Here is a 20,409-nt window from a genome sequence, read left to right on the forward strand (position 1 = left end):
TTTTAGATACAGATGATAATAATTATTATTCCTTTTCCAGACTAGTCCCTCTTTCCAGAGGCTCAAAATCCTTTTCATTTTTATTTATTTATTTACTAAAGATTTTATTTATTTATTTGTCAGAGAGAGAGAGCACACAAGCAGGGGGAGAGGCAGAGGGAGAAGCAGGCTCCCGCTGAGCAAGGAGCCCGATGCAGGACTCAATCCCAGGGCCCTGGTATCATGACCGAGTGAAGGCAGACGTTTAACTGACTGAGCCACCCAGGTGTCCCTCCCTTTCATTTTTAAATGCAGATACAAATACGAGGAAAATTAAAGAAGATATGGTTTATTTATTCAAAACTTTATATTTTAATTATACATTTAGCATTATTTGGCTTAACCTCAGTAAAACAGTACGCCAACACTCTCCAAACTTTACCACACACCTAATAGTAAAAAACAGATATATATCTCTCCCTACTGTAGTATTATAAAACATATAAAAGAATATAAAGAAGAATGAGATCAATAAATATGAATAGAAGTTCAATTATTTCTTTCCCCAAAGAATCATCATTCATATCTTTCCCTTTGGAGCACATACTCTGGACCACCAAAGAGGAAAATAATATATTGAATGGTTTAACATAATAAGCTAACCTTATACATGGATTTTTAAGAAATTCAACTGTTTAAAATACTAAGTTTTTTTAAAATCAAATTTTGCTAGTGCTATTTATGAACAGTGTCATAAGGACTACATACATTTGATGGTGAGGAAAAGGAAAAAAAATCACATATTTCTGTTTAAATTATAAACCCATAGGTTACTATTACATTTACAGCAACTTATGGACACTGGCTCTAAGTACTCTACTGCATTTGTTAAAGAGGTTCAATGAGTTCTCTGACACCAGAATTTAGTTTCAATTAGAATACTCTAACACCACTAAAAAGAGTAAAGAATCCTTCTTATTTTTACACCATAGTATTATAACATAGTAGTGTTTTAAGCCAAGAAAGAACAGAGGCAAACTTAGACAAAACACAGAGAACTAATTACAAAATGCCAACACACAGAAGAAATATGTTATATGTGTTTTTGAATGTATAATAATACTAAATTCACAATTCTTAGTTTGGAATTCATTCCGAACAGTTGTGTGAATAAGAAAGGGAAAAAAAGTATACTTTCATTCTCTACTTCTTTGAAAGGAATTCCATAGACCTAGTTTTATTTTACTACCTCCTGCTTGTGATGGATCATAACAAGTACTAAAGACCTTAGCCTTGCCAAACTCCACCTTCATTACACAGAAGCTCTTCAGAATTCAAGCACTTATAAAGTAAAAGTTATTTAGTTGTGGTTTACCTCAGAACTGAAAAGCCTTAATTAAAGAAAGCTCTGTAATGAGGATAGAGTGTACCTATTACACGTTTTAAAACCACCTTTTACTTACGTCAACTGGGACCAGAAGACTCTTGCCAAGATGTTGATTGAAGGACAGGCACCAGGCTTCAGTGTAACCATTCATATTAGGAACATACTTCTTTATTGTCTCATCATTCAGTCTCAGCCATACACCATCATCATTGTGGATCTACGGAAATAAGCAACGAAAACAAGCCATGCCCACCTTTAAGTCCTAAGAGGCAAGCAAGGGCTAAAAGGCTGTATGTAGAGTAGGCAAACAATGGTGGACATGAAGAGTAAGCATCCAGTTTTTGCAAGAGGTACAAAAAAGAGAAACTTTAAGGAAAAAGCAGCAAAGAATGACAAGCAAGGTGGTAATTCACACAGTAAGACAGTAAAAACAATGTCACTTAGGAGTAAAAGCACAACAAAATCACAAATTAAGAGTTTAAACATAAAATGTTTGTTTCTCTAAAGAACATAAATTCTTCCCTCACCTCAATGTGGATTTTAAAAATCAGAAGTTACTTGGTTGTATTAATAGAAAAATCTGTTGTCCTAAGTCAAAGCAATATGTGTGTTTTAAACACATTTAAAAACAAACAATACTTAAAATACTTAAGAAAAACTGTACCCATTTTTAATGAGTACTTGTACAGGCTCTGTTTTTGTTTTTTGTTTTTTTTAAATGATTTCATTCATTGGTTTGAGAGAGAGCAAGAGCATGAACGGCAGGGAGTGGCAGAGGGAGAGACAAACAGACTTTCCACTAAGCAGGGCTCCTGACATGGGGCTCGATCCCAGCACCCCGAGGTCATGACCTGAGCTGAAGGCAGACACTCAACCCTTCAACGGACTGGGCCACTCAGGAGCCCCCAGGTTCTACTTGTTAAAATTAAGTTTCTTTTGGGGTAAAATATAATTTTATTTGTTTTTAAACATAATTTTAGTTATTTTGTTGATAAAGAAAAATAAAATGTTTGAAACTCAATGAACTCAATTTTCCAAACACTATCCAAACCAATTAAAACATACTAGCAGAAGATTTAGTAACCTTATTATTATACAAATAATGCAAAAACTTTCTGTCCCAAATTTATTACCAAGTGTTTCTTTACAAATTACCTCATCAATGAAAGTGATAGTTCCATTGACTTTTACTATGCCTATCTGCTCACTTTGAAGGGAAGGGTGGCTACGGATACGGAGTCCTGCACTGTCCTTGGCCACAAATTTTCGAACCTGGGAAAGGCAAAGAGAGACAGTTGAGACAGAAAAATCATAGAACAGACATCTTATAAGTGATAAGAAAATTAAACAGATTTGAAAGTATTATAATTCTGAGAAAGTTTCCAAAATCATTTGCAGCTGGTTTCCTGTGCAAGTTAACACTGGTTTATTTATAACAACAGAATTTGTTGTATATGTATGTATTAAATATACATATATAATTTCCTCTCTAAACTTTAAAGACATAGGATAAAAAGGAAAAAAGACCCATTTTTTTCTTCTTAGAAAGATATGATACAAGTTCTATTACCAATATTTCCTTTTTAATAAACAGTTTACTAAAATCCCTATACTTTCTAGATGTTAAGAAATTATTTTTCCTTTTGACAGTATAGGATACTTTCCTTGGAAACCTTATGCACTGAATTTCAGTAAAATTTTTGTTAATTGTAAATTTTCAAATAATAGAAGTACACAAGACCTATAAATTACCATAGCATTATACAAAGAAGACTAAAAGTACATGTTTTACAATTGACAAATGATTAGAATTACCACAAAATACCCTTCAAATTGATTTTGGGATATTTAGAATTCAAATACTGAAATCAATCAACTAAAATATTAGATATTGATGGCCACCTTAGAACATCAATGAATAAAATTAATAATTCTCTGTCCAATTCAGATTTTTATTTCATTCTATCCTAACCTTATTTGGTTGAGGTTCAGTCTTTGGTTTGACCAACTGAGTTCCTGGTGGTATCATCCCTTTTGGTGGGTCCTTTACTTTAACTTCTAGGCCAGCATCTGTAAGAAAAGGAAGGGAAACTGTAACATTTGAGACTACAAGGGGGAAGGATCCTTAAACCTACCGTTATGTACATTCGCAGACTATTTTATTTATTTATTTATTTATTTTAAAGATTTTATTTATTTATTTGACAGAGAGAGAGGAAGAGAGAGAGATCACAAGAAGGCAGAGAGGCAGGTGGAGAGGGGCAGGAAGCAGGCTCCCTACTAAGCAGAGAGCCTGATGTGGGGTTTGGTCCCAGGACCCTAAGATCATGACCTGAGCCAAAGGCAGAGGCTTACTAACCCACTGAGCAACCCAGGCGCCCCTCACAGACTATTTTAAACAAATAAAACAAATGTCTAAATTGTCTTTTTAAGGTGATTAATATTTAAAAGCTAAAAAATAGACGCTTAATTACAGAGAACACACTGATGGCTACCAGAGGGGAGATGAGTGGGGAACGGGTGAAATATGTGATGGGGAGTAAGGAGGGCACTTGCTGTGACAAACACTGAGTGGTGTATGGAGGTGCTGAATCACTGTATTGTACACCTGAAACTAATGCTACACTGTGTTAACTAACTGGAATCTAAATAAAAACTTTAAAACAAAAGAGAGAAATATTTGAAAAATGGCTTTAGGATTCCAAATGAGTGTCTCAGAGGTTCAAGGAAGAGAAGGGGTCCTTATTCTCTATCTACGAAATAATACTGAAAAAAGTAAAAACAAGAAACCCTAGAGCAGTTAAATGTTAGCATCAGATCGCTGCGCCAGGTCACTGTGTCAGATGGTGACATCAGCTACACCAGTCAGTGGTCTACCCATCAGGCAGTGCAGCATGATGGCTGAAAGCTGGGGGTCTCATGTTGGACTGTCTTGGTTGTTTGCACATGTACTGCTGATTGCCTGTTAGTACCTCAATGTTTTTATCTATAACATGAGAAGGAGAACAGCACCTACCTGGCTGAGCTATTGTGAGAATGAGACAATTTAAAATATAAGATGTGCATAAGACAATGTAGACATAATTTAGTGTTCAATAAATATTAGCTATTGATAGTATTATTATTCCTTTTTTTAAAAATTTTATTTATTTATTTGACAGACAGAGATCACAAGTGGGCAGAGAGGCAGGCAGAGAGAGAGGGAGGAAGCAGGCTCCCCACGGAGCAGAGAGCCCAATGCGGGCTCAATCCTAGGACCCTGAGATCATGACCTGAGCTGAAGGCAGAGACTTTAACCCACTGAGCCACCCAGGTGCCCCTAGCATTGTTATTCTAATGAATGATTATCTGTCCTTGCCTAGGGTCAATCAAGGTCCCAGCCTACTGACAGTTTGGTCACATTGGAAAAAAGTTAAATTTGAAAGGTAGGATAAAGGGCACCTGGGTGGCTCAGTTGGTTAGGCAACTGCCTTCGGCTGGAGTCATGATCCCAGAGTCCCGGGGTCGAGTCCCGGGATTGACTCCTGCATCAGGCTCCCAGCTCCGTGGGGAGTCTCTTCTCCCTCTGACCTCTCCCCTCTCATGGTCCCTCTCAAATAAATTAATTAATTATTTAAAAAAAAAAGAAAGGTAGGAAAGAAAATGATGCTAAGTAAATATGAATTATTTTCTTCAGTTTCATTTCAAAAAATAAATATAAGTGGATTTTTCTTATCTACCTTGTATCAGTTTTCTTCAGCCCACTATTAGTGAAAATTAAGCCAGTCTTGACTACCTCCACTTTTGAATTCTTATAATTTGTACTTCTCATGTATCACTACTTATATTCTACTTCATGTGATTTTGTTTGCTCATTTTGTCTTGCAATCACCAGTAACTGTTAACACTAGACAGGGAACTGTCTTACCCAGAACAATGTTTTGCTCAGAACCAACTGAAGTTTGCTGACTAAAGGCTTTATGGATATGTTGAAATAAAGGAGAATGCAGTAAAGACTGAGGATAAAGGTCCCTGGAATAGGGGCATTTGATATATCTGCTTCTGTACAGTTACATTAATGCATAGTCTATACAGTTACAATCAACAGAAAGTGCCTCTCTACCTTCACTGTAAAAACAAACTACTTAAACCAGAGTTCCTCAAAGGGTATTTTGGTGGAATGTCTTTTTCTTTCTTTTTTTTTTTTAAGATTTTATTTATTTATTTGACAGAGAGAGAGATCACAAGTAGGCAGAGAGACCGGCAGAGAGAGAGAAGGAAGCAGGCTCCCCGCTGAGCAGAGAGCCCAACGGGGGGCTCGATCTAGGACCCCGAGACCATGACCTGAGCCAAAGGCAGAGGCCCAACCCACTGAGCCACTCAGGTGCCCTGGTGGAATGTTAATCAGTATTGTTTTTATCTCTACCTTCACTCCCTCTTCCCTACAGCAAAGGGTCTCAGGATAAGGGTTAAACAAATTTAGACAAGATTCTTAATTTCACGGCTTTTAGAATCCCTTCTATGTTAATGTGAATTGTATAAATGTCTAAGATGAGAGTTTTAGGTTTTCCAAATCCACGTCATCACAGAAGCCCCTTCTCTTGAAAAGCATCAGGAATTAGTGTTACAAGGAATTCATATTGATAAACACTTATTAGAGGTTTCTTGTTCTACTGTTGTCTATTATATGAATAGTAAAGGAAAAGATTAATGACCAAAGGAAAAGCAATATACTTTTCAGAGTTCGTGGTGGATAAAGAAACTTCATTCATTCGATAATTATTTATTGAGCAGCCATTATGTGCCAGGCACTAATTTAGATTAGGAAATACAAAGATGAATAAGATGGGCTCTGCTCTATGCCAGGAAAGAAAGACCATAAGAGGGGGATGAGGTATGCACATGGTGAGCAGCAGAGAGGAGAACATAGTTGACCAGTCACATTAGAGAATGGAGGAAAGGAGTCATGAGTGCTATGATGATACCATAAATTATTACAAAATTTTGAGATGTTATGAATGTACTAATTAAGTACTCACTGTAAAGGAGGAAATGACCCAAATAAGTAATGGAACCTGTCCATGTGTCTATGATATAAGTTAAGGAGAAAACTAGAACAGAAAGACAATTCTGATTCTGGTTGTTTGCACTAAGTAACTCATAACTTAAAGAATACCTATTTCAATGCCATCAATGGTCACATGAATAGTGTAGAGCCCAATAGCCCCTGGAGTCCAATTTGCACAGTAAGTGCCATCGTTATTGACACGGATCAGCATATTCTCACTGGGTCTGAAAAGAAATAAGATGTACTTTTACTTTTGGTTAAACAGCTGACAACATCATTAAGAATTTCTTACTGTATTATTACAACGGGTGGCATTCCTACTGTCCTGCCATAGTATGTGTTCCCACCCTCCCAAATGACCGAATTTCATTTTATTTTTCTTCTCCTCAAATCTCTATCACCCTTCTTCCTCACTCTCGGAAGATCATGACCTTACCACTTTTTCAGTGAGAAATGGAAGCAATTAGATACATCCCCAAAGTTGTAATCGGATTAATAAACCAACTTTCCATATCTCTACCTTCTGTCCTGATAAAATGCAAGAAGTGCTTGGTGCTTATTTAAAGCCAGCCCCCTCACTCATCCTGGGAATCTCATCCCCTCAACACTTCCATGCTGTAACTGCCTTGCTCATTCTCACTCATCATCAACTTCTCCCACTTTACTGAATCATTTCTATTTACGTCTCATTTCTATACAAACAAACTTCAGAATCTCTTAACCTAAACATTCCTTGATATTATGACCATCAAGACTCTAGTAAGGTCTCATGTCCCTTTTCCCATTACATCAAAACTTGTCTAAAGAATGGTCTATAATCACCGTCTCCATTTCTTCATTCCCAATTCTCTTCCACAACTTGTCCTAGATAGGCCTTTGTTCCCAGCACTTCACTGTAACTGCTTCTGTTGGTCACCAATTACCCCAAATTCAATGGTCATTCCTTCATCCTCAGCAATTCCTCAGTAGCATTTGATAGCTGACAACTCCTACTTTCTTGAAATATCTTCTTTTTGCTTCTGTAACGTTCTCCCGGTACTTCTCTTATCTTGCTTGCCACTGTTTTTTAGTGTTTTGTTGGCTCTCCTTCTGACTGCCCCTTAATTTACGGACATTCCACAGGGTTTGGGTCTAGTTCTTTCTTCTTTGAATAGCATCTCTCTAGTTGGTCATTCATCCATTCCTCTGTTTTAAATACCATCTCTATGTAGAGGACTCAAATTTTATTTCTCCCCTGAATTTCAAACTGAAACATCCCCACTTAGATAACCAGGAGGTACCTTGGCATCTCAATTTTTAACATATCCAAAGAAGAACTCTTCTCACTCATCCCAGTACCCGACCAAAACAAACAAACAAACAAACAAACAAACAAAAAACGCCAGCTCATTTCTCAGACTTTTTGACCCTCATAGAAATCATGATACTCTACATCAGAGATCAGTAACATTTTCGGTAATGGTATTTTAGTCTACCGTGCCAAACAGTTTTTGTCACACTACTTAACTACTCTACCACTGTGGGACAAAAAGCAGCCACAGACAATACGTAGCTAATGAGTAAGGCTATGTTCTAACATAATTTTCTTTACAAAAACGGGCCTGATATGATCTGCAGGCTAAAGATGGCTAAATCCCATACTACTATACAGCTCTCTGATCTCATCCTCAACCACTTTCCTTCTTGCTCACTACTCTCCTGCACCGCTCTCTTTTGGTTCCTTGAAGACATCAAGCTCCGTCCACCCCAGAAGGAACTTTTTTTCTCTGCCTAGAACGAACTTCCTCCAAATCTTAACATGACCAACTACCATCTAGCTCTCTAATGAGAAAACACCTCTTCACACAGGCCTCTCCTATCACCCAATACTTTGGTGGACTGTCCTATCCTCATCACTCTCTATCAAAAAAACTTATTATTCCTATTTTGTTTACTTATTTATAGGTTGTTTCTCTACAGGAATGTAAATGTCCTAAGAACCAGTACCTTGTCTATTTTGTTCATAAAAGCCTATATCAATGTCTCTCACATAGCAGATGCTTAATTAATAATATTGATGAATAAATAATGCATTTACTTAGATGAGACTATCTTAATTAGGTTTAAAATACCTAATATATATGAAAAACTATTTACAGGCAAATGGCCACTGTTTTCTTATTTAACATTTTATAAATTTATAGTATTTATTTTATAAAAATCATATGCTTCCATTGTATGGACATTTTGTAACTAAAATTAAGCCTGACATAGAATATTAATGCCTTATTTCTAGAGAAAGATACTTTCTCAAAACTTGGCTATTTTTATAGAAAATTTTCTAGATTATGCATTAAAACTCTATTTGGAATACATGGGAGAATAAAGTCACAGTAACCTGTTAATTTCTAGTAAGTTATGGGATATGTGATATAATGAAATGTATAAAAATCTTTTCAGGTCCACTTTGGAGCTTTTTCTAAATTTTATGGAGGTAGTAGTCTCTCCAAGTTACAATCTATCTAATAATTTTTTTAAGGCCTCCAAAAGTACTTCTCCTAACAAGCAAATAAAATAGTAAGTCAAAAAATCAGCTCAAATCTGGAGTTAAGAATACTCAAAGACTGAAAAATTAAGACTTTCGAGCTAAAAATAAAAGTACAACATATACTGAAATTGCTCTATAACGTATAAGGTGAAGGAGAGAAGGAATAAAAACCCCGGAAAAGAAAACTAACAACTCTAAACAAGCCAATGTCTATCTTTTTAGATACTAATTATTCTTCCTCTAGTACCTTAGCATTATGTAACATATTGGCAGTACTGCAACTAAATATGATATATTCTATCGGTAGATCTACACATTATAAAATCTGTCCTAAATCTCTACTGGAACGTAAAAAATACTATAAAATATCTGCTTATGGAAAATAAAGTTGGAATGTAGGTTGATGTTAATTATAAGCAGCTGACAATACATGTCTTGGCTATGTGTTGCAAAAATGATCCTTACCTTTTAGGAGTTGGTGATGCAAAACGCAATTCTTCAAATGAGTAATTTTCATAAACCTTTAAGAAGAGACCAGTAAGAATCCAGTAAAATAAATTCCAAGACCAGTAACTCATTAGAAACATTCCTAAGGCAGTGATAAGACATCAATAACACAACTGGTTCTCCATATAGGAGTAAAAGAAAAACTCAATTACCTACATCATACCCTTTACAAAAATAAATTCTAGGTGTGCTAAAGACCCAAATGTAACAAACAAACCATCAACAAACTTAGAGAAAAAAAAAATCTTTTGAGTACATTAAAATTTTAGATTTCTCCCCAAAAAAGATGCTATAAATAAAGGGCAAGGATAAGCCTTCACCCGGGAGAACAGGATTTGCAATTCACAACCAAAACAGGATATACATCCATAATATAAAGATTGCTGCAACTGGACCTGGAGAACAATCTGTTTCTCAATAAAAGGAACAAAAAAAGTCTGGAAAAAATTATGGTGAAATGTAAAGACAAAAATGGACTGCAGGTACCTGAAACTAGTTATACTATTCCTAATATTTTTGTATTCCTGCAATATTGCCAAATTGATCATTAACTTTCAAAGTTCAGGTAAAGTTCTACAACTGCTCATTCACTTCTAACTTCTACTCTACTTAAAGAGAGGCACATCCACACCCCTCAGAAGCTTCCCTCCTTTCTCCCACTTTTCTATTTCCATGAATGTGATTTAGAAAAGACCAAGCTGCCTTCACCTACTAAAAAGCCACAAATGAGAAATATGCCGCTTAAGGGTAGGTCTAACAGGAACTCCCAGGGTTCCAGATTCCCAGCACAATGTGTTTTCCACTCCACCATTTTCCCTCAGACTACATACTGCATTTACTAATGAAAGAATAGATAATATCTCATTTTCCCTATTCTCCACAATATTTGGTGGACTGCTGAGTAGCACACAGTAGGTGTGAATGGTTGATAAGAGAAAATCCCTTTCCTGGAACATGCACTGATATCTCAGAGACAGTGTGGGAATGGTATTCTGTAAATGCTCTAATTCTACTCAGGATAGTCTTGAAAAAGTGTATCCAGTTCTGATCAATCCAAATGATTACTTTCTCCATGTTCATATGACACACACTGCAATGTTAATACAGGATCTCCCAATTTCATCTGATTCTTCAAGGATGGGTGATAACTCTTTTCTCATCAGTTCTCTTTCATTCTCCATAATGAATATTTCATTTTTCCCCCTTTGTTTTAAAATCCTGACCCTGACATTCATCACTCCTAATCCAACTTAAAATGTGTGATTACTACCATAATAAATAATTCTTTTGGCTGTACAACATAAAAACTAACAAGCATCTGCATTAATTACTTTCTTTTCCCTCTCCTGTAGGGTGAAAGAGGTGACACTCCTATTTAAGGCCCACCCCTCCCTTATAAGGAGTTTGGAACTCTAGACTCTATTTCCATCTCTCAGACTATCTTCCTGGTTTCCTTCCTCTGGACTGTCTCCTCATCAGTATTAAAACATCTAAGTCCTTCTCTATTCACCCCAGACTTTAAAACCTTCACTCAATGCCATTTCTGCTGTTTCTTCTTAGAACCAAATATCTTGAAAGACTTAATCTACTCATTTTGTCTCAGTTATTTTTACTTCTGCTCCATCTATAAATTCTTCCAACCTACAATGTCTTTAAAACTGCTCCTGCCAAGATCATTGATGAATTCATTGTTGCTAGATCCTTTTCAAAACTTTGCTTCTGCAGCATAAATTTCAAGACATGCCATAAGGAAGTCATCAGGAAAATCAAACATGGAGTCAGACTTCCTGCCACTTGTGTGGCCTTGAACAAGTTACTTAACCTCTCTCTGTGCTTTAGTCTCCATGTATGTAAAATGGGAATAAAAACAGTAATTTATAGGGCTGTTGTGAGGATTATGTGAGTTACTGTAGGTTAAGTGAGGGAAAGTGGCAAAAAGTAAATGCTGGTCCTAGCTTAATGTCCTACCTCTTTGGCTAATGTTTTATCAATGTTTCTTTTTTTCTTTCTTTCCTTTTTTTTTTTTTTCTCTTAACCTATTTTGTAAATCAATGTTTCTCAATGTGTAGCTTTTGAATTTGAATCACTCTGCATATTTGCAAATTCTTGAACCCCTCTCCAGACCTACTGAATCTAAATCTTCATATTATTGGAAAATTTCCTTTTTAAATAAGTGCTACAGATGATTTTGATGCAGACAAAAGTTTGAGAATCACCAATATTGGTGTTTCTCAGGATCCTGCCCTGGAACTTCTCCCTTCATTCAAAATGGAAGATAGATATTATCTACTTCCATGATATCATGAGTAATCCAAGTGCTAATTATTTCCAAATTCTTTTCTTGAGGTAAGATCTGTGATCACTTCAGGTTTGTACAACCAACTTCCTTTTATATATCTTCGCACAGATATTTCAGAGATATCTAAAATTCATCACACCCAAAAATATTATCTTTCTCAACCAAAACCTGCTCCTCCTCCAATATCAATCTTATTACTTAAGGTCAAACTGTGAATTTCACCTTTTATTTCTTATCTCTTTCTCTTTATCCCCTTCAGCTACCAAGTACTACTATCTTGAAACTATTCTCATCAGTTCAAGGGATTAACACATTTTACCAGACTAAGTCAACACTCACTTTCCTAAAGGGACTTAAACCCAATCATGTCTCTTGATCATCTGTCCAATAATTCTCCATATTCCATTATGATCGTTACAAAACACAAATCTAACTGTGCTGTTTCTCGAACTGAAAGCCTTCAATGGCTCACTACTCTTCTCTGTTACAGGCACAATTCCTAACTCCTGCTTTAACTAATGTGCAATTTGCGAATTTAATCTAGCATTGCCTCGGCAGAGAACTGAAAATGCTGCACAAAATATTTTTAAAAATCTGTCTAAGGCAGTGGAGAGCAAAAAACCCCCAAAGAAGTAGAGAACCCAAAGACATGAGGCTGGCATGTAAGAGAACCCCAAAGTGAAGGGGGGCTATGTAAACTGAATTCTTGAAGGGTTCTATATCCTAGGTAGGAGAAGTGGCAAATTGATAATAGACAAATACTTTTGCAGGAAATGAAACTGAATTTTCAACCATCTCAATCTCTGACTGGATTAACTTGATCTATTACTGGAATCCGCCGTAGGCATCTGACGAAAAAATAAGTAAAAATCCTCTTTGGAGGAAAATAAATCATCCTAAAAAAAAATATTCCAAGTTTGTACCTATCAATAGCTCTAGACTTGTAATTTTGTGTCTGAGTTAGGATCACTGAAATGCCTGTTAAGTGAATAAATGGTGGAAAATAAAACTTTTCTGATGAGTGAAATAAATTACCTTCATCATTGTTATGGCAATATACCGAGCTTCCTTCACTATCATGGGTTCATAGGAAACATCCAGCTTCGGAGATGCCAGCCCGCCAAAGGTCATATCAGTATTGGAAGGCACAGTTGCTACTGCAGGGCTGCCAGGGATCCTTTGAGGTTTTTTCACTTGCTCTTGTTGTAAAGATGTTTTTTTCTGAGAAACAGGAACGGCTTTCACCTCCACCTAACCACATTATAAAAACCAAATACTATTACTATATAATTGTCTATGACACATTTAAAGAAATAATTAACAAGTGTGGACCCACATCTCCATAAATTTTATGTGACCACTGGTCCGTCTCGGGCATTCCTTTCAAAGGTGTGCAAAATGACCGCAAGATGTGGTCTACAATGTGAATCTGTGTAAAAGAGGCCTTGATTTCTGGAACAAATACTCATAGACATCAGAACATAAAATAAAAATAAATGCCAATATTCATAAAGTTCAGGACAGCAGAACGAACCTACAGTGAATTCTTGAATTTTTGCAGGGAATAACATTAAATTACTTTATTAGGTAATTCAAGTATACTTTCTCACAATCTCCACATATTTTAAAGCACTAATCTCCATTTTAGCTATACTATTCTGCAGAAGAAAATGTACTCTATTGATAAGACTTAAAAAATAACACATAATAGAAGAATTTGGACGGCACTATGCCCTGGGAATACTACAAATCCATCTTATATTTAAAAAACAGAAGTTTAAAGGTATAAAGTAAAATTCTTTAGCTTAAATGCATTGCCATCATTAAAAGGTTTAAACTTTAAATGTAACAAAAAGAAAAAAGGGGGAAAGATAAAAAGTAAATACTTTCAAATTTAAAGACACCTGATTTTTAAAATTATAGTCATTGTATTTTTTGGCTGTATACAGCCACATATATAACAAATATACAGCCACATATATTTTGATTAAATCTTTCTTTAAACAACTACATTTACACTAAGTAAATTAGCACCAAAAGTACATTTGCCTATGTACTATGAACCTTGAAGTAAATCACTGAACAATTTTATACTTTTTTTTTTTAAAGATTTTATTTATTTATTTGACAGAGAGAGATCACAAGTAGATGGGAGAGGCAGGCAGAGAGAGAGAGAGAGGGAAGCAGGCTCCCTGCTGAGCAGAGAGCCCGATGCGGGACTTGATCCCAGGACCCTGAGATCATGACCTGAGCCGAAGGCAGTGGCTTAACCCACTGAGCCACCCAGGCGCCCTGAACAATTTTATACTTTAAGAGTACTGAGATACTGCAGAATGATAGTTACACTACTTTTTTTTTTTTTTTTTTAAATAAACTACTCTGTGAGTGAACAGGATTTTGTGGCTTAATAAATTCTAAGCTTCAGACAACCAAATCACTTTGCAACAACAAATCTTTGAGGGGTGGGGAGCAGCTGGGGAACTGCCTATAACAAATTTTCATTCAATACATTTTTTTTTAGAAATATAATAAAAGTTTTAAATGAGATAGTTACATTAATTATATCATAATGGATTCATTTAATGCATTACAATATGCTCTGAAATGTTATTATTAATTAACGTCTCAGGAAAGACATATCCAAATACCTATATCCATTAATGTAGCACATGACTATTTCCGTTTCCCATTCTTTTATCATCCAAATTCGTGTATTTCTAGTTTTTTTATTAAGTTTTTAATTCTAATTCCAGTATAGCTAAGATACAGTGTTTCAGGTATACAATACAGTGATTCAACAATTCTATACCTTACTCAGTGCTTATCACACTAAAAGTCTACTCCCATCACCTATTTCAGCCATCATCCCCCAATCCCCCTCCCCTCTGGTAACCATTAATTTGTTCTCTACAGTTAGGAGTCTGTTTCTTGGTTTCTCTTTTCTTCCCTTTGTTTTGTTTTTTACATTATCACATATAAGTGAAATTATTTAATATTTGTCTGTGTCTGACTTATTTCTCTTAGCATTATATTCTCTGGCTCCATGCATGGTGTTGCAAATGGCAAGATTTCATTCTTTTTTGTGGCTGAACAAAATTCCATTGTGTATGTGTGTGTGCGCATATATACCACCTTTTCTTTATCCATTCGTCTGTTGATGGGACACTTGTGCTGCTTCCATAATTTCACTACTGTAAATAATGCTGCAATAAACACAGATGTATAGGCCCCTTTGAATTAGTATTTTTGTATTTTGGGGTAAATAACCAGTAGAGTGTGATTACTGGATCACAAGCAATTCTATTTTTAACTTTCTGAGGAACCTCCACCACAAACTTCTAATTTAATATGTATCAATATTATATTTTAAATGTTGTTTCAACAGTACCAAATGCAGAATGTACTTAGTCTTTTAAAATTTTAAATTCAACTAATTAACATATAGTGTATTATTAGTTTCAGAGGTAGAGTTCAGTGATTGATCAGTATTATATAATACCCAGTGCTCATTACATCACGTACCCTCCTCAATGTCCATCACTCAGTGTGTTTGAGTCCTTTTTTTTTTTTAAGGTTTTTTTATTTTATTTTTTTTTATTTGACAGACAGAGATCACAGGTAGGCAGAGAGGCAGGCAGAGAGGCAGGCAGAGAGAGAGGAGGAAGCAGGCTCCCTGCTGAGCAGAGAGCCCGATGCGATGCGGGCCTCTATCCCAGGACCCTGGGATCATGACCTGAGCCGAAGGCAGAGGCTTTAACCCACTGAGCCACCCAGGCGCCCCGGTGTTTGAGTCTTTTAAAAAATACATACAAAGTTTTGAAATGTGTTCTGGGTGTGGTGCATAAACCATGAATTCTGTTACGCTTAAAAGAAATTAATAAAAAAATGTGTTCTTTCATTGATTTATTCAATCACTACATATTAAGGGCCTTCCCTCCTCGTGCATAAATGGACACTTTCTTATACTTCTCTTGATCACCATACCTCCTAGCAAAATGTAAGACACAAACAATAAAATATATAACTTGGAAAAGTGTGTACTAATTAATATAAATAAATCATTTAAATAATTTTTTGGCTTCCTCTATAAATATGAAGACAGTACTGCAAATGGACCCTAGCCACTTCTTTTTTCTAAAATTTTATTAGTTAAAATAGTCAGTGCTTTGAGGACTATTACTTTAGTTCTGATATAATTACCTTCATATTGGGAACATGTACCACATCCCCATATTGGTCTTTTGTTTGAACAGTTATGGTGGTAGGCCAACCACAACGAATATCGTCCTTGTTCAGGATCAGAGATGTTTTCTGAGGATCAGCATAAGAGTCTGGCTGAAGCCACCTGGCAGTGATGAAAAAGCAAGCAAAAAACAAATATTCATCAGTATCTTTAATGATTAACATGAAATTAAGCCAAATGAATAAAACCTGTATCAAACAAAATGCTAAAATAATATCTTCATTTCCAATGCAGTGAAAATCACAGGTGTCTCCTTTGCAAACTGTTAATGACAAATTTGTTAAAAAATATGTCAAAGTACATGAGATTTCTGATGTTTTTATAAGTAAAATAGAAATAATTTTAAAATCAGAAAACTTGACGTTTTAACATGGATGACATAAAATAACCAAGAAAATGAATTTAGGCTATATATATTTTAAGTCCTAAGCACACTCATTTTACTGAAGGACATCTGCCTTAATTTGCCAGACTGAAAACCTGGGAAAGAACAGCTCCTCTGTAAAAGCAGTGACAGAAATGGCATTGTACTTGCTCGAGGACAGCTAGGTTAAAGATACACACAATTTTTCTTTTCTTCACACAATTTTTCAACTATCTTCCTTCATTACCTTCCATGAAAATTCTGTCAAATTTCTATACTCTGGGATATCCATTCTTGAATTCATTGCATGATCTACATTCAAGTTGTCCTGGGAGATGAGTGATAAGTAATTCTGTTGTGTTACATAAGATTGTCCATAAAGTTAGCAGTGAGGCTGATTTAAATGATTTTCTACTTTCCAGTCACCATTTTGGTTTTTAAAAACCACAGAGGAATCTCTTTTTTTAAAACTAAAACTGGGAAGAAGCTGGACTTCTGTATTTACTAGTAAAATCAAACAAGCTAGGATATTTTTTCTTTTCATTAAAAAAAAAGAAAAGCAAATAGCAAAAAAATAAATGAGAACTCTACAACCTCAAATTATTTCATTTAAATTCTTAATTTATATTTATATTATTGCTAGCTTTCAAGAGAAATCTGATTAAAATAAAATATACTGATAAATTTAAGTTTAGACTAGATATTACATATTACTATCGAATACATACACTTCTCAATTATACCATGTGCTCCATCTATTTTTTTAAATAAAAGTTCATCAAGGAAACTTTAATCAACTAACAACAATATATTTTAAAAATATTTTAAAATATTTATCATTTTATACTTCAGCAAGTTCAAAACATATAAACCAGATTATTTTAGGTTGCATTTTAACCTTTTAATGACTTTCCTTTTGTTTTTCTTCAGAAATGAAGACAGAGGCAAGCCCTGAAAGTCAAGAATTGTAGTGCTTAAAGCATATTACCTTGCAAGCCTGCCACCACTTGATCCTGGAACACAAGCAATAAAATCATCCAGAAAGGACTGTTCATTGCTTTGGATTTGAAGTGGTAAATTTCCTTCAAGTGCTTCTAATATAGTTGGTGAATGAGAAAGAGCTAAGCCCTTTCCAAGAATACCAGAATGGGTTTTGCACACCTGATGGGTAAAAGAGAACAGTTATGTATTTAAAATGTAAAATTTAAATTACACGAGTTTCTTGAACTTGCAGAATTTTAGGGAGTCCTTTTGGGGGAACATATTTTCTCTCCATGCCTTACGGCTCCTTTAACCTACAAAATAGAAAACCTCCCCAGGCGGGAAAAAGATGGGATAATACTTCCAGCCTCTTCCCTTCCACAAAAACAAGTGACACATCAGAGATATGCATGCTAGCTGAGACAGTGCATCCCTGCCCAGTCTAGCCCTCCCTGTGCTGCATCCCCATCTGTCTGGGCCAAGCCTCTCTCTGCAGGCAGCTGTGGAGTCTCCCACTTTCTGTGTTCCCATTATTAGTATCTTTCATGGTTGGACTATATCTGCTCTCTTAGGTGGGTGGGGATCAAGGTCCTGCCTTGGGCTAAAAGTGGACAAAAGCCCGACTGTGGCTGCACATAAACTCTTTTAGCCTGTCAGCAATTACACTATTGGGTATTTACGCTAAAGATACAAATGTAGTGATCTGAAGGGGTACGTGCACCCGAATGTTTAGCAGCAATGCAGCAATGTCCACAATAGCCAAACTATGGGAAGAATCTAGATGTCCATCAACAGATGAATGGATAAAGAAGATGTGATAAAAAAAACAAAAAGATGTGATATATATATATACACAATGGAAGACTATGCAGCCATCAAAAGAAATGAAATCCTGCCATTTGCAATGATATGGATGGAACTAGAGGGTATTATGCTGAGCAAAATAAATCAATCAGAGAAAGACAATTATCATATGATCTCCCTCATATGAAGAATTTGAGAGGCAATGTGGGGGGTTTGGGGGCTTGGGAAGGAAAAAATGAAATAAGATGGGATGGGGAGGGAGACAAATCGTAAGAGATTCTTAATCTCACAAAACAAACTGAGCATTGCTGAGGGGAGGGGGGGTAGGGAGAGGGTGTTTGGGATATGGACATTGGGGAGGGTATGTGCTATGGTGAGTGCTGTCAAGTGTGTAAACCTGGCGATTCACAGACCTGTACCCCTGGGGCTAATAATACATTATATGTTAATAAAAATTTTTTAAAAAAATTGCAAAGTGTTTGGAATAGTATTTGATGAGGTCAAGATCAAATAAATGTTTGTTTTTATTATTACAGCTGTGATCAATTCATCTCGGGAAATAAATAAGATTTAAACCATTAGCTGTAGATACCTGACTCTATCTCCCAATTAGTTGAATTCTTAGACAAATCACAGGATTTCTCTAAATGGCAGTTACTCTAATTGTAAGGTGCAAAAGAGAGTATTGACCTCAAAATGTAAATTCCAAAATAGATAATATTAAAGATACGATAAACTATAAAGTGCTATATAGATATTATTTAAATTACTACTATTAATACCCTTTTTCTCTTTTTCTAACTGGTAAATAAAACTTTCAGGATCTAATTTCATTGTCAACAGTTCTGCAAAGCCTTCCCCTATCCCCCAGGTACTGGGTAACTCTTCTTCTAACCCCCCCTTCCCCCCCACCCCGCCCCCACCCACAGGATTTATGTCTCCTCTCAGATTTAACAACCACTGTGCAGCACAGCAAGAGCTCACTTGGGTTTCTCCCACCAAGAAGTACCTTTATCTGCCAATGAATAGAATCAAGTATTTAATGAAAGTCTTATATTCAAGAAAAATAAGGTTGATCTGAATGAAAATACTCCTTTTAAATTAATGCACAATCTTATCCTTATGATGTTTGGGACAATACCTGCAACGCAGCCTCTTCAAGAATTTCAAGGTCTTCCTCTAATTCATTACCTGTTGTGTGAATGAAAAGTTTTACCAAAATATATCAATATTTAGTTTAACTTTCTAGTCCTTTGCATTTATTATACATTTTTCATAATTCTGATATTCCAGACTGAAAAGAACTATTATTGTTTTGGATCAGTCTCAGTGCTTTACCTTTTAAAATGTAATTTTCAGTGTGAATATAAGCTATAATTCTCAAGGCAATACTCAAAAATTATCCATTGAGTGATCTGTACAAGATATAGACTATATTTAGGCATATAAATGTGTACTTTTGCATTAGCCTATTTATAATCCCTTCCTCCCCCAAATAAGGGAACTGATTATTTGGAATCGGAGTCTTTTTATTTTGGTACGTTATAGAAGAGCTATACCTTTAGTAAAAAGAGTCACAGGAAAAAATAAGGTAATAATTGTATCCTCTATCCCTTTTCTCCTTTATTGTTTAATATAAAACATTACTAAGGTTATACATCTTCGAAAGGAAATATTCACATTATCCAGGAGTTGTAGAATGAAAAATTCTCCCATCATCTCCCTTCTGAAGATAAACAGGTCAACAGTTTAAGTATTGTTCAAGAAACTGTATGCAAATATGGTTATGTGTGTCGACATACATATTTGTCCACTATATATATATATATATATATATATATAACATAATGTTCACAAAAATGGGACCAGCTTCTCCAACTTGCTTTTCTCAGTTAATATAGTTTGGAATCTTTCCTGGTCAGGACATAGAGAACTCCTTTTGTTGTTGGTTTTTAACAGCTGGACACATTTCCACTGACAGATGTACCTTGAGTTATTTAACCAGTTTCCAACTGATATTTTGGTTGCTTCCAGGTTTTACAACCATAAGCACTGTTATAATAATCTATCTTACAACACATATTTTTTGAGCATTTGTGCAAGTAAATACAACAATTGCTATATCAAAAAGTAGAAGGCATAGAAAATTTGAACAGGTATTAACAAATTTTCTCCAAAGGTTGTATCCATTTTCTTCATATAAATAGAACACAAGATGTCTCATTTGCTTGTACATGTAACAACATTCAGTAGGAGCAGGGGAACTGAGAA

At 35.5% G+C, this 20,409-nt stretch overlaps 1 protein-coding gene across 13 annotated transcripts in view; it reads right to left on the reverse strand.

The window, feature by feature from the left end:
- Window positions 1–20,409, reverse strand: part of MYCBP2 (MYC binding protein 2) — a 259,246-nt gene that overhangs the window by 85,802 nt on the left and 153,035 nt on the right. For all 13 annotated transcript variants that reach the window (XM_047720174.1, XM_047720176.1, XM_047720180.1 and 10 more), the window contains 9 exons: window positions 19,280–19,329; window positions 17,342–17,514; window positions 15,947–16,091; window positions 12,782–12,997; window positions 9,406–9,461; window positions 6,522–6,637; window positions 3,339–3,436; window positions 2,522–2,638; window positions 1,443–1,583 (listed from right to left, as the gene is read on the reverse strand). In XM_047720174.1, coding sequence (XP_047576130.1) covers window positions 1,443–1,583; window positions 2,522–2,638; window positions 3,339–3,436; window positions 6,522–6,637; window positions 9,406–9,461; window positions 12,782–12,997; window positions 15,947–16,091; window positions 17,342–17,514; window positions 19,280–19,329 — 1,112 coding nt within the window. The remainder of the gene's footprint in view (window positions 1–1,442; window positions 1,584–2,521; window positions 2,639–3,338; window positions 3,437–6,521; window positions 6,638–9,405; window positions 9,462–12,781; window positions 12,998–15,946; window positions 16,092–17,341; window positions 17,515–19,279; window positions 19,330–20,409) is intronic.

Source organism: Lutra lutra, chromosome 3 (assembly GCF_902655055.1).
Source record: "Lutra lutra chromosome 3, mLutLut1.2, whole genome shotgun sequence".
In the NCBI taxonomy this organism is placed as follows: domain Eukaryota; kingdom Metazoa; phylum Chordata; class Mammalia; order Carnivora; family Mustelidae; genus Lutra; species Lutra lutra.